This window comes from Scophthalmus maximus, chromosome 1 (assembly GCF_022379125.1).
Source record: "Scophthalmus maximus strain ysfricsl-2021 chromosome 1, ASM2237912v1, whole genome shotgun sequence".
In the NCBI taxonomy this organism is placed as follows: domain Eukaryota; kingdom Metazoa; phylum Chordata; class Actinopteri; order Pleuronectiformes; family Scophthalmidae; genus Scophthalmus; species Scophthalmus maximus.
This window is the reverse complement of record NC_061515.1, coordinates 21,911,683-21,925,674: the sequence shown is the minus strand read 5'-3', so window position 1 is coordinate 21,925,674 and position 13,992 is coordinate 21,911,683. Positions and strand designations below refer to the sequence as shown.

Here is a 13,992-nt window from a genome sequence, read left to right as displayed (position 1 = left end):
CATGTATGTATATATGTGTATATATATATATGTGTGTGTATGTATAATAAAGTTTATTTTAAATGTTAACATTTCTGAGCAAAAAAAATAATAGATTTAATACATATATATGTATATATATATATATATATATATATATATATATATATATATATATATATCCCTCATTAAAACAAGAATAGAATACAAAAGATATGTAGTTATCTTTATTTATTTATTTATTTTGCTGAACGGAAAGCCCCTTTAAATCGCGCATGCGCGGCGGGCGGAGTTTACGGAGGTCCCGACGGAAAGGTCTTTTTGTTTGGGCCGATTAGAGACTCGACACTTGGTTTTGATTCCCCTGGTTAACAACCGTTTTTTATCTGCATTAATTTCGGTGAGTACCTTTGTGTGTCCCCCCGTCCTCCGTCGCAACCCTCTCGTAAACGCCGCAACGTATCACGCGGCGGAGCGATCGCGTGGTTAAAGAGTGAGGGTTTTTAACGCAGGAGTGTTTTAATCAAGTACGCAGCTGGAGGGCGAGTGCTGGTTTCCTCCGGTTCGGCTAGCTAGCTTAGCATTAGCCTCGTCACAGCACACACAAACACACACGCGCGCGTACGCTTTCTTGATATTAAATCTAAAACTTGTAATGGCATTTCGACAACAGGTGATGCCTCGGGACACATTAGAGCACCGCAATGGTCACTGGCGTGCAAATCGAGTAGTTACTTTATTATCAAACCCGATTAGCTACCTGGCTAGCCGGCCCGGCTAACGAAGCGCTCGTTCGGCGCATGGCGAGGCCCCGGAGTTAGCCGATGCTAACCTACAATTAGCCAGCTGCGATACGAGATCTGCCCTTTTCACATCGAAGCCAACGTGTAGCAGTGTATTCTTTTCCTCAAATAAATCTCACTTAACACGTCCAGCTCGCAGGTCACACTTGTTGACACGCATTAAACATCAAACTTGCGACACCTGACTGATAATCCCACCCGCTCCACTTTGCCTCCTGCTCGTGTCTTTTGTTAGCTTTTCTCTCACTTTGTTTATTAAAGTTACACATCCTGTTGTGGTCCACTTGTCGGCTGGTGAAATACCTCACACCAGTGGCAGAGACGGATTGTTTGATGAGGATTCATTATTTTTTTTGTAACTGCGTACGGTGTGCGATGTTGCCGTTGGTAAAACATCTATCAATTATTTTTATCCTGTTTAATTTCTCCAATTAACATCATTTTATGGATTACATCAACTGGTGAATTGTTTTGTTTGTTATTTATTAAAAATAAAAATGGCTCAATGACACATGTAAAATCACACATTTTTTTATATTAGGGTCTTTTGTCACCACAACCTATACTGCCCAGATTAATTGTCCTTAAAGGATTATTACACCAAGTGTAATGGTTTTAAGATGGCTTTAGGACAAGAATGTCTCTCTGTATAAGATGGTACCTGTTTGTACAGTTTTTTTTTTCTTCGTTCGTCTCACCGGCCTTCTTCCTGGTATTACAGGTACCATGCTTTCAGCTCTATTGTGAAACTTTGGAGTTGTGCAATAACTATTTACAGTATTTGGCTCTGACACTGATTCTGTGCTCGCCAAAGTTACGCCCCATACACAGGCAGTTGGAAACACACTAAGAGGAACACCTTGTACTGTTCTGTTATATTGGCGCGTAATCTGCACAACTCGAGCAAACACTAACTCTATGCAAATGTTTTTTTTTCAGAGTGTCTTTTATGAATAATCAAAAGCAGCAAAAGCCAACGCTTACCGGCCAGCGTTTCAAAACGAGGAAAAGAGGTCAGTATTCACCATTGCTGCTTTAATTGTTTTCTACTGTGTATATCTTACTCTGCACAAATCTTGTTTTGTCCCAGGAGTTTTTTCTTTTCTTCTTCTTCTAACATGTGCGCTCTCCTCCACAGATGAAAAGGAGAGGTTTGACCCTACTCAGTTTCAAGAAAGTATCGTACAAGGCTTGAATCAAACTGGCTCGGACTTGGAAGCGGTCGCGAAGTTCCTTGATGCCTCTGGCGCCAAGCTTGACTACCGCCGCTATGCAGAGACACTCTTTGACATCCTGGTGGCTGGCGGAATGCTGGGTGAGTTGTCAAAAAAGTTATTCACACTGATTTCTGTCAATCTTAAAGGTGACTAACTCCCCTGAATAATGGGGCAGTTTTACTCATGCACCACAATGTGAGTAAGAAAAAAGGTTCAAAGTGTAATAAATATGTAGACCTTTTACTTTACTTACTGTTTTTGTTTTCTCCCCTACAGCCCCAGGAGGGACTCTGTCTGACGACATGACCCGCACTGAATTCTGCCTCTTCACGGCACAAGAAGACCTGGAGACAATGCAAGCGTACGCTCAGGTAACGAGCAGCTACTGTTTGTGCAAAGAAATTTACAATGACCGGTCATTTGTGTGTATAAGTCTTTTGTTAATTGTTGTTTCTTTTTTTTTTCTCTCTCACCAAAAATAGGTCTTTAACAAGCTGATCAGGCGTTACAAGTACCTGGAGAAGGGTTTCGAAGAAGAGATCAAGAAGGTGAGCATTTCAGAACACTCTGGTCCAATATGTTAAAACTAAACCCAACAGCTGCTACTTTAGCCGGACGTGTCTCCAAGATGGGGTGTGTGCGCATCATGCTGATGTGCAGTTACTTTAATCCAGATGGAGAACAAACTGTTGCCAGTGACAGTTTGACACTGATTCTGCAGGTGTTGGTTGGTAACATCAGTTAATTGTAGTTTAGAGGTTTTCACGATTTGTTTCATTTGGCGAGGAACTGTGACATGTGACACATAGCATGTGAGCAGGAAATGGGGAACTTGTGTAGAGTACCTGTTCATCTTTTTGTAGGTGCGAGACAAAATCTCTTCGCGGAAAGTAAAGAAGAAAACTTTGCCACACCTGAAGGGACTTGAGCCATTTTAAACCTGCACACTGTCAGATTACAATTGAAGGATCAGTCAACCTCTAACTTGCACAATCAACAAACCTGTGTGTGTATATATGTGTATTTTTTCCCCCCGGTTCCTGTAGTTGCTGCTGTTTCTGAAGGGTTTTACTGAGTCTGAGCGCAACAAACTGGCCATGCTGACTGGTATTCTGCTGGCCAATGGCAACATATCAGCCTCCATCCTGAACAGCCTCTACAACGAGAACCTCGTCAAGGAGGGTGAGGACACCTTTTTTATTTTAGAAAACACGGAAAATTAGCCTGTGAGCAGGGGTTTTGAGTTTTTAAGGTGAGCTGCCTACATTCAGTTATAGTACAGCAGAAACAAACTTCTCGTCTCTCTGTTCAGGAGTGTCTGCAGCCTTCGCTGTCAAGCTGTTCAAGTCTTGGATCAATGAGAAGGACATCAACTGTGTCGCTGGCAGTCTCCGCAAAGTCGGCATGGACAACAGACTCATGGTGAGTGATCTGTCATCTACTGGAATCTTCAGCTCTGTGTAAAATGGTGGCCCTGCACCCTTTGCAAATTGCTCCATTGCTTGCATCAAAGATGACTGGCGGTTGATGCACTTGCCTTATATTTAATTCACTTTCAAAAATCTCTGGCCCACAGGAACTCTTTCCTGCCAACAAACGGAGCTGTGAGCATTTTTCTAAGTACTTCACCGATGCCGGGCTGAAGGAGCTATCTGACTTCGCCCGGAACCAGCAATCCATCGGCGCCCGCAAGGAGCTGCAGAAGGAGCTCCAGGAAATGATGGCCCGCGGTGATCCCCAGAAGGAGGTGAGGGGGGTTAAGGGTCAAGATTTACCACTCACGGTCACAACCCCAGCTAGACTGATGCAGCTAGTATGAAGTTAAACTTAGCACCATGTCTGTATTTATGAAATGGTTAAATAAGAAAGACAGAAAAAGACCAGGTAGCCAATGCCTCGTTGCTGCCCTAACCCGGCTGTGTGTGTGCTTTCCCAACCGTTTAGATAATCGCCTTCACCAGGGATGAGATGAAAAAGGCCGGCCTCTCCGAGCAGGCCATGATCAGCATCATCTGGACCAGTGTGATGAGCTGCGTGGAGTGGAACAAGAAGGAAGAGCTGGTGTGTGAACAAGCCATCAAACACTTGAAGGTATGACACCTCTTTAAAGGCATATCCTGGAAGTACTCTGTTGCAAAAACTGTAAGACAAACGGATTGCTAAGCAAGTCATCTTGGAAAATGGAGCAAAATCTGGCAGGTGTCCTGATGTAGAGCTGTGTGGAGAAACCTGTACAAACCCGTCCCGCTGCTCTAAGTTGAATATTTGCCGTTTAAGTTCAGTGTGCAAAATGAAAACAAAGCTGAAGAACGCACAGTTGTTGTGATCAAAATCTCGATCCCAATGTAAATCGACTGCGGTGATTTTTTTTTTCTCTGCGGTCTCCTCATTCATGTGTCTCGTCTCCCGCAGCAATACAGCCCTCTGCTGAAATCCTTCACCTCCCAGGGTCTGTCCGAGCTCAGTCTGCTGCTGAAGATCCAGGAGTACTGTTACGACAACATCCACTTCATGAAGGCCTTTCAGAAGATCGTGGTGCTCCTCTACAAAGGTTGGCATCAGCCTTCCGACCAAAACATCAGATTTTCTTAAAGAAACCCATTGCAAATGCATATTTCATGCATTTCGAGCTTATGCTCAGTATAGTGTTTGACGGTCCTCCTTCACAGCTTTGACATGTCTCACCTTTTCTCCTCACAGCGGACGTATTGAGTGAAGAGGCCATTCTGAAGTGGTACAGCGAAGCCCACGTTGCCAAGGGGAAGAGCGTTTTTCTCGAGCAGATGAAAAAATTTGTTGAGTGGCTGAAGAACGCCGAGGAAGGTAAAAAACAAACGCACACACCGCCAGCCACTGGGCACTTAATATTATTACGGCAAATACTTTGATCTGTCACTGCAGGAAAAGCGCACGTGGAGCTATTATTAGTTTGTCATCACCGACGTGTCAGTTAGCAAGTATACACTAGAATAGGTTTGATTGTTTTCTTTTGTTTTTTTCCTCCAGAGTCTGAATCGGAGGAAGAGGAGGCAGACTAAAACCTCCATGGCCAGATGAGCTTTTTTTTCCTCCTTTTTTTCTTTTTAAGTAGCAGCAGGAGCAGTAGAATGTCTCGTTCCCCCCCTTTCTCTTCTACCTCCTGTTACTTACTTATCCCCCAAATACACGCGTTCACCACTCAAAAAGCGTTAAAATGTTATTCAAGCAAATCAAAAAGGGCTCCGGTCCTTATTAGTAACATGGTGTCGCGGCTGGTGGTGGAAGAAGAATACTATGAATCCTCCCCTCTTTATTATAATCATGGAATTATTGTCGTAATGCCTTCTGAAATTTGGATACAAAACATTCCACGTGACCTCGGTGGCCGCTGCTTGTCTGAATCTGAACTAGAATTTGGATAAAATTCCAGTTTGCCTTTTTGCCACGCGACTCCGAGGCCGACAAAAACGTTGACGCGATTCAGCCAAAGTTTTGCCCAATTCTCCCTTTTTTACTTTTAATTTTGCCCCAAAAATGTTTTGGCTCCTGTTGGGTCATAAACTTCACCACCTCCTTGACTTTTTGGGTAAACCTGTACCGCGTGTCGAGGTCACTCTGGTCAGTCCGTCAGACGACACGCGCCCCTGTAACATGCCTCGCCAGCTAAGTGATTATTTTTGCTTTCTACTTTCTTTAATCTGATATAAACCAATTTGACTTTTTTATGAAATAAAGATTATTGAAATGTTCCTATTGTGTTTTTAAGTAGTTTTTGTATTAATATAGAAAATTGGAAACATGACTACTCCTAAATGGGAAGCAAGACCTAAGATTTCCTAGATTATGTCTGAATACAGTGTGGAACATTTGATAACAAGTCAAACCTTAAAGCTTATATGAAACTGTAATATCACACCTTATAAGACAGTTATTGAACACACTTTAGGAGTGAAGAATTAGTAACAGATTTTAAGTGTCGGGATCAGATTTTTCCAACAAATTCTATTACTACTAAAATCATGCTGCCTCAAACTGAAAAAAATAAATAAACATGAAGTAACTTCTACTTTCAGTTATCCAAAAGAAATGTAATATCTCTTTCGCACCAAATTGCTGTGTAGACCAGGGTTTTTTAAACTCGGGTCAGCAATTGGCCACTTTCACACTGCGAGCAGACCAGGGTCTGATGATCGACAGGTGGTGGCCATAGATGGCGGTAGAGAGCGGTACGTGCCATAAAACAAAGAAGAAGAACAGTGTAGTAAACAACACAGCATGGTAGCCAGTGAGCCGGTGGTCAACGTTATCTTATATCTTGTACTTGTCACTCTTTCAAAGTTTACAAACTCAGCTCAGTGTTACGAGCCGAGGCCAGCCTGGCCCTTTAAGCAGGTGGCCATATGGGTTTTGAACTGTGTATGAGAGAAGAAGAAGCTTGGCTTTGCGTGCTGTTGTTGTGTACGTGGCTGCAGCCACAATGAGAATGGGTTCCGCACATCATCCATGTTACTGACAGTTTATGGCTACTGTGTAATGAGAGACCGCCTGATGAGGCTGTGTATGTCCGCCGAAGGGTTGAAATAAAGTGCCCCGTTCTAAACCTCATCGATGATATGGATTAGGGATGCACCGGTCCAGCTTTTTCAGTCCCGATCCGATACCGACACCTGGGCTTAGCGTATTGGCCGATAACCGATACCGATCCAATACCACTGTTGAATTAATAAACTGTACACCAGGGTTCCCCAATTAGTTTTAAATGTTCTTCCATACACCAACACTAAAAAAAACAAACAAGAAGCATTTTAATTTACAGCACCCACATAGGGGCTCAACATAAAGGAAGACAATGAGGGAGCAGTAGTTCAAAAGGTCCCCGGTGTGTGGGATATATTCTGATATTCACAACAGCAAAAAGCATTTATTAATAACACTATAGCAAGAGGCACACAGATATGCATGCCATCAATACCATTAGTGCAGATTTTTAAACCCATCTGCAAAATGTCCACAAATACAGCTGTCAGCAGCATCTGTACAACCCTTCACCTCAAGAAGAGCAATCGAGCGACTTTGTGAGACGCGTGTAAACAGAGAGCGCGTCAGCTGTCAGTTTGTCACTCAGCGTCGGCATGGTCCGGTAAAATAAAACAAATCTCATCAGTCCAGTCACTTTGCCACCTTTTGGTGCAGGCCATGTTATTAATCATCTGACTTGGATATTTCACTCAGAGGACCACCCTGATATGATCCTTTTTTTTTTTCTTTCTCCACCGCGCGGCATGTCTTCACGTGTACGCGCTCTCTACACAAGCGGAGGTCGACGTATAGCGTGGGATGACATTGAAATAATGTAGAGCAGTGCGCACCTTATCGCTCATGTTGCTCACTTAGTTTCATATTAAGAAGGGTGCGTCAGAGCCAGCGGATCGTCATGGACTTGGGGGTCAGACAATTGGCCCTTGGGGGCTGGATGTGGCCAGTGGGCCGTCTAATGGGCTTGGCTGCTGGTCACCTCGCCATGTGGAAGACAGTGAAGGCATCGGGCTGGACTCTAACATTACTTTCCTACACGTGTTGTAGCGGCGTCACTTACATAGAATTGAAGTGAATAGATTGGCTCATGGATGGGCCTCATTTATCCAATATCCGATCCAGCTAATTAGTCAATATGGGAGCCGATATCCGATCCTAATATCGGATCGTGCATCCATGATCTGGATTGTGTTAGTTGTTACCACCAACGAGCCAAAGCTAGGCTAAGCGAGCTAGCTACATGCGAGGTCTCTCTACTACAGCTGGTGAGGTGACAGCAGTTACCGACGGAGGAGTCGAGCCTTCGTTGCCTCCGTCATCGAGCAAATTAGCGGGTTCACCCGGCTATGACGTTCACATCAATGCCGATCGGAGGTGAAGCCGATATTATTATCTATCGCATAGGTCATTTGACCCGATTAAACGTCACACTGCAGAAAACTCCTGGTGCTAGCGGGTTTAAACTGTTTTTTTGGCCAGTGTGAAAAGGGCTCAATTGAGTAATAATGTAATACATATTCCAAACCCAATTTATGCCAGGAAAATGGTAAAGAAGCGATAAATTAAACGAAAAAGTAATTATCATTAAAAGTTATAATTGAAATCAAAGTTTTAATCAGATTTAATCTGGATTATTTTTACCATGAACATTTTTGTTTGAATTTAGCTTTGAACCACTAGTTAGTTGACGCCGATCTGAGCAATTGAGGACAATAAACAAAGGCACTTTATTATTTTAAACTTTTATTGTACAAAAATTCATTTTTCTTCAACAGCTTCTCAGTATTTGCGATGTGCAAAGGACACATTTGTCAGGTATTCAAGTATATCTTAATACAGGCATGTTACACGTTAGATTTAGAGGTAGGCCTTCATATTTAAAACTGGTCTGAGGTAGTGTGCAACATTTTCCCACTGATAGTTTTCATCCATATTTGCTGTGTATTTTCATTTTAAGGGATCCAGTTCATTGTAAAAGATTATATTTCTATATTTCCCCCAAATAAATGTAAGAGGCAGCCTAATGCACTTTGTATAAGCCCGGACATTCCACATTCCATGTGCACACAAAACGTCAAGTTTTGCGTTTTTAAAGTGATACAGAAATTGTGCAACAACGCAAAAGTAAACATTTCGCCACACTGCAAATATATTTATCTTCACAGTACATCTTGAATTCAGGCCAAAAACCAAAACTTTTCACAAACAAAATTTTGACAAAATTCCACATCTCTAAAAAATGTGAATCAAATCACTTATTTGTGGATTAGGGTTGATTTTGTTTTCTGAAGTTAAGATTTTAAACCTAAATATAATCTTTTGCACATGATCTTTAAATCAGAACAAATCTCTGTCTGCTTTTCCTCCATCGCACCAGTCGCTGCGTAAGCGTTTGCTGCCATCAGAAGTTTGCCCTTCACAGGAGAAACAATACTTATGTCTTGCATGAAGCAAAACTTCCTGGTGCAGACAAATATGAAAATGAAATTCTTTTTTTCCTTTGTCCATTGCAGGATGTGATTATTTGATTTGCGAAGAAATGTAAAGGGTCACGTCAGATGAGGCTCAAAAACTCTTAACTGACCAATAGACTTAATGAACTCTGCCTTAGTGGAATTAAAATCATCCCCTGAGTTAATCAAAAGTCATTTGAATATCTATAGAAGTTCCATCACATTTATTTGTGATGTATTGAAACTCCAACAGTTTTTCCTCATCTCCACATTTGGCTTCAGGGCTAATTTGCATCCACTTTCCACTGACTTCGCTGTTACGTTGCATCTAAAAATTAACAATTAAATGTAACTGGATTAAAATGACAAAAAACAACATCTTAAAATTGTGCGATTAATGTTGCGGAGTAGAAAGCTCCGCTTTGTGTAGGATACTTACAGGCCCGATCAGGCTGCAGAGGTAGCATTTTCCTGAGATGTTGCTATATAATGTTTTAGCACGCAGAGACAAACCAGGAGTTCCTCCAGGTCCAGCCACTAGAGGCGATAGATCAGTTGATGCCCCTTTATAGCGCCCCTTGCATAATTGCGATTTTTCAGGGAGCACTTGAAGGCAGCGTTAACGCCCGTCAACTGACAGCGACCGCTGCAGTAGCAGATCTTCGCTGTCCTTCATGTGACTGACAGTGACTTTTTTTTAGGAGTCGGACATGGGTTAGAGAGGGGGGTTAGCGCTATTCCTGGGACCAAAATAGCCCCCTCCCTTCCCCGTCAGGTGCAGCTTTACACATCGGCTCAGGTTACAGCCCAAGCAAAACACAAGAGGTTTCAGAAGCACACCAGCGTGAACAGAAAGTGCTTTTCAGTGTTCAGTTCTGTCTTTGGGTTTTCTCGTCTAATGGAAAAAATAAATAAATAAACATATTTATATATGTACAAAATCCTACAGGTGCGTTTCTACGCCACGTGTCTACGTGTAAACAACATCACGGTGTGTGTGGGGGGTCTCCTCGTCCGCACGTTGCCGCTCGGCCTCACACAGCTGCCGACGAGTGCTTCCCTTCATTCTCTGAGCTGCGGAAGCAAAGAGACCTTGTTTTTTAAAAACACGGTTCACTGAAGGCATCGTTGACAGGTCACCTGTAAACACCAATGTTAAAATGGACAGTTTAATTTGCTTTTCAATGTTTCAGCAAAAATTCTGCTCTCAAAAAACTAATTTAAGAAATATCAGGCGTACTGATGCTGCTGTGATAGTAAACAATTGTTAAAAATAACCTAACATTTAAAAGTTAATAGAGACATTACTTCTGATCTTGTGCCAGTTTCTTGTCCCTATTTTTAACTGTAGTGTCCTGACACACGTCACCACATACTATAAACAATTCTAGTAACCACTTCTAGTAAAAGATAAATCAACAGTGTTATTTTATATTGATACTGTATTTTTATGGACGCCCCGTGAACCAATTCCATTAAGTCTGAACTGTACAAATAGAACAAACATACATCATTATTCATCATTCTTAAGAACCAAGTCTGCCTTAGTTCTGCCACAGAAATCTACTGCTCTACTCCAATAACCATATTTATCTATTAATTGTTGTGTGTTGTGGAGTGTGCTCAACTTTCTCCTAAAACAGTTTATTTTTTGTTCGAGAACAACACTTGAGTTTAGGTCGATCAGATGATCCAGTCTGCAACTGAGTTCATGGCTTACTTGAGAGTCCTGAATGCACCAAGGCATGTTTTCATTTTGTGTTGTCAATCACTGGAGGAACAGGTGCCACAAGCCAAATCGTCTTTGAACCGTATCTCCTCATGCAAACTCATCATTAAAAATCCTTATTTCCAGTTTAACGATGATGTAGCCACATTGGATGCATACGTATAGAAGTATAGATCCATCTCACTGGATGTGGAGACTTTGGGCAACGTATGTGTGGGTTTTTACGCAAGAACAGAACAGAAAGGTCCATGCGTAAAAGTCCAGTTACGCAGTAAGCGGTTCAGGGGCGCAGACCCTGCTGCAACGGGCTCTATTAAAAATGTCCACTTACCAGTTTCCTCTGGTTGCCGAGGCAGAAAGTGCAGATGGGCCGCAGGGAGGGCGCGCTGAGCGCAGCGGGGCCGTGCAGGATGCTCTGGTAGCGCAGGCAGGGCTGTCCGTCCTGACAGTCGTCCCCCAGCAGCAGCACGTTGGCCAGGTGGGAGATGTAGCTGGAGGCCAGGCGCAGCGTCTCTATCTTGGAGAGCTTCCTGTCGGCGGGCTCCGTGGGGATGAGCGTGCGCAGCGCGGTGAAGGCCGTGTTCACGCTGTGCGTCCGGTCCCGCTCCCGCGCGTTGGCCGCCTGCCGCTGCTTGCTCATGCCGGACGGACGCGCGTCGCCGCCGCTGCCTCCTCTTCCATCTCCGCCGCTGTTGCGTCTCCGCATTCGCCTCCATGGCGGGGCCCCAGTGCGCAAACCCCCGCCGCCGGTGGACTTCCCGTCGGAGCTGTCGCTGCTGCTGTCCAGATCGTCTAGGTCGGAGGTGAAGCCGTCGGGCTGCGCGGTGCCCTCGCTGCCTGTGGACTTCATCCTGGCTGTGCTCGGGTCTGACTGGGGCTGCGGGGGCCGTGCCGGCGGGCGGCTGCTGCACATCGCTTTATCCTGAGGGTGAAAATAGCACCCGGGGCCGAGCAGGTGCCGCCGATCCGGTGACCGATGGCGGTTTGAGCCGCCCGGCCCCCGGTGGATCGGCATACCATTTGTAATGAATGACGACTGCTTTCTAGGTCGCCAGCAGAAGAGGGGAGACAGGTGGGGCCTGAGGGGGGCACCTGTCGGGGTCCGGACAGACGACACATAATTAAGCACAACCGATTTGGGTCTCGCCACGGAGCCGATACTGATGATATTTTCATAAGAAATGTGTTGACTTTACTAATATTGAGACTAAAAATGTATTGTTCCATATTTTATGCACAATAGTTGTTTATAATACACTTTGTTCATCAAGCAGACCTTTCCATCTCAATAAATGTGTATTTATTTGGCATATATTATGGTTTTGTGGACGCCCCATGTGCTGATTGATCAAATGTGTTTACTTTCATATGTGTTTATGAATGTAATGTTACATGTTGATGATGCACCCAGAGGTCCTGTAACAAATTTAACTGTTATTAAATATGGAAAAATGGGGATCAGAAAAAAAACAACAACCCTGAACGAGTGTGTTATTTACTCCATAATGCACCTGCACATCCACCACTGCATTGTTTAGTGGACATGTTCACACACTTGCAGTGGGCAAGTACAGATTTTGCTCCACAGAGACATCTGTGTGGACATGGGCACTAGTGAAATGACAATAAACTTCTATTTCATGCCCTTGTGTCTACAGTATGTGGACAAAATCAATTACAATTTCAGGTTTAGGGACACCGCACCTATTTACATCTGTGAACTGGATTGACAGGATATACTTGTCGTTCTCTAGTTGCAGTCAGGAAGAAAATCCAGCTGTGCGGCATTATCTGGACATAGTCTGAAACAGCTTGCAGGGAAATTATGAATTTTTTTCCCATCTTTTTTTTCTCATCTTTTTTTCACAGCTTCTCTAAATTAATTTTGTTTTGATTATGCATTTGGAAACTTTCTCAGCAGTGATATGAAATCTGTTGACTGCACATTGCTGATGAACTCGGTGGTGTTGCAGCAGTCCAGTTACGAATAACTAGTGTTTGTTTGTTTGGGTCTTGCCTGTTGGCATCCAGGATGGAGGAGAACTTTGCTGCCTTGGCCCCGGTGGCTCTGAGCGTCCATTGAGTGAACAGTCCAGGTGTACCCGCCCGCCCCGTCCCGTCCCGCTTCTGTCCGTGCCCACCCTGATGGACACATACACCCCCGTCCCTTCCTCCTCCTCCACCTTGCCAAGTGCCATCTTTGGGAGTGGATATAAATATCTGCGAACGGACGATGCCTTGTGTGTGTGTGTGTGTGTGTGTGTGTGTGTGTGTGCTGCTGTAAAGAATCTCACAACAACCTTCATGTTGGTTTGTCGATTACATTCGAATCACAGCAGAAGAGTGACACTGATTTGAACCTATTGAAGTTGTCTTGTAAATACATTTGGATATAATTTGAATTTCTACTGAGCTGTGGATTTCACAAACATTTCCTACCTAGGCCCTAGCAGAGCATTTTCAAATTCTTGATATTGGTACTAGTGCCAGCAGAGGGCAGTACATCCATAATGCTCATTTCTTTTTAGGTTTGTGTTTGTTTGTTTTTCCCTCGCAAAATATTGAATTTACCCAAACAGAAGATATCTAAGTAAGTGCTCAAGGTCAAAGTTCGCCTACCTGCAGGATTATATCGGCCTCAGGAGGTCTAATCAGAGAATCAGAGAAACGTATTTAGCAGAAATGTCCTCTATAACTGAAAACGTTTTCTAGAACACGTTATCATACGGGGATACGAGTGATCGAAACAAACATGACAGAAGAGCCATGCGTGTTGCCGCTGCTGCACCAACAAGCCATTCAGCTTCATCCTAATCTGTTGTAAAAAAAAAGGAAGAAAGAAAGAAAGAAAGAAAGAAAGAAAGTCAAATGGCTCTTTAGTTTTCAGCCAGGCGGAGGCGAGAGTCGAGGAGGGGGCAGAGTGGAATCCTAATTGGTGTGCAGCTAATGTGGCACCATTAATCTTTTAATCCTCATTTCCTTTGCAGCCCCAGTTGTCTTGACCCGCTGGCCGCGAACTTGTCTCTCCCCTGCAGCAAAGTCAAATGCTTCTCTGCTGCTGCTGCTGCTGATACAAACAGAAATTCCCAGAAATCGTGTCATGTGGTTTAGTTAAAAGGTGATGGCTCCAATGGCTGTGACAGAAGCCCCCAGGAGCTGCAGCTCTTATCTCGCTGTAGAGATCTGCGGCCTTTGACGTACGAGCAAGCACGTCCTGCCATCGGCACCCTCTGATATGCGCATCTGGTGCAAAGCACATTCTTGGCTTTAATCCCGTCTCAGTGGGCGTGATTTTA

The 13,992-nt window shown here is 43.8% G+C and overlaps 2 protein-coding genes across 3 annotated transcripts; one reads left to right on the top strand and one right to left on the bottom strand.

Annotated features, from left to right (window-relative positions):
- The first annotated feature begins 236 nt into the window (after positions 1 to 236).
- On the top strand, positions 237 to 5,727 carry bzw1a (basic leucine zipper and W2 domains 1a). The gene is made up of 12 exons (XM_035614676.2): positions 237 to 379; positions 1,722 to 1,795; positions 1,921 to 2,097; positions 2,276 to 2,370; positions 2,482 to 2,547; positions 3,046 to 3,181; positions 3,312 to 3,421; positions 3,576 to 3,746; positions 3,944 to 4,090; positions 4,412 to 4,550; positions 4,700 to 4,822; positions 5,006 to 5,727. Exons 2-12 carry the CDS (start codon positions 1,732 to 1,734, stop codon positions 5,035 to 5,037), a joined length of 1,260 nt encoding a protein of 419 aa, XP_035470569.1. The 5' UTR covers positions 237 to 379; positions 1,722 to 1,731; the 3' UTR covers positions 5,038 to 5,727.
- A 2,512-nt stretch (positions 5,728 to 8,239) lies between these two features.
- Positions 8,240 to 11,717, bottom strand: si:ch211-246m6.4 (transcription factor 15). 2 transcript variants are annotated; one of them, XM_035614807.2, is made up of 2 exons: positions 11,028 to 11,717; positions 8,240 to 10,107 (listed from the first exon to the last, which is right to left on the bottom strand). In XM_035614807.2, exons 1-2 carry the CDS (start codon positions 11,709 to 11,711, stop codon positions 10,081 to 10,083), a joined length of 711 nt encoding a protein of 236 aa, XP_035470700.1. In that variant the 5' UTR covers positions 11,712 to 11,717; the 3' UTR covers positions 8,240 to 10,080. The 2 variants fall into 2 exon arrangements, with proteins under 2 accessions (XP_035470700.1, XP_035470781.1); XM_035614888.2 differs by having other exon boundaries at positions 8,240 to 10,041.
- Between the last annotated feature and the right edge of the window lie 2,275 nt (positions 11,718 to 13,992).

Coding starts and splice junctions, on each gene's coding strand:
- bzw1a (XM_035614676.2), top strand. CDS start 1,732: ATGAATAATCAAAAGCAGCAAAAGCCAACGCTTACCGGCCAGCGTTTC. Junction 3,182..3,311: donor CGAGAACCTCGTCAAGGAGG/GTGAGGACACCT, acceptor CTCTCTGTTCAG/GAGTGTCTGCAGCCTTCGCT. Junction 4,823..5,005: donor GCTGAAGAACGCCGAGGAAG/GTAAAAAACAAA, acceptor TTTTTCCTCCAG/AGTCTGAATCGGAGGAAGAG.
- si:ch211-246m6.4 (XM_035614807.2), bottom strand. CDS start 11,711: ATGCCGATCCACCGGGGGCCGGGCGGCTCAAACCGCCATCGGTCACCG. Junction 10,108..11,027: donor TCGGCAACCAGAGGAAACTG/GTAAGTGGACAT, acceptor TGGTGTTTACAG/GTGACCTGTCAACGATGCCT.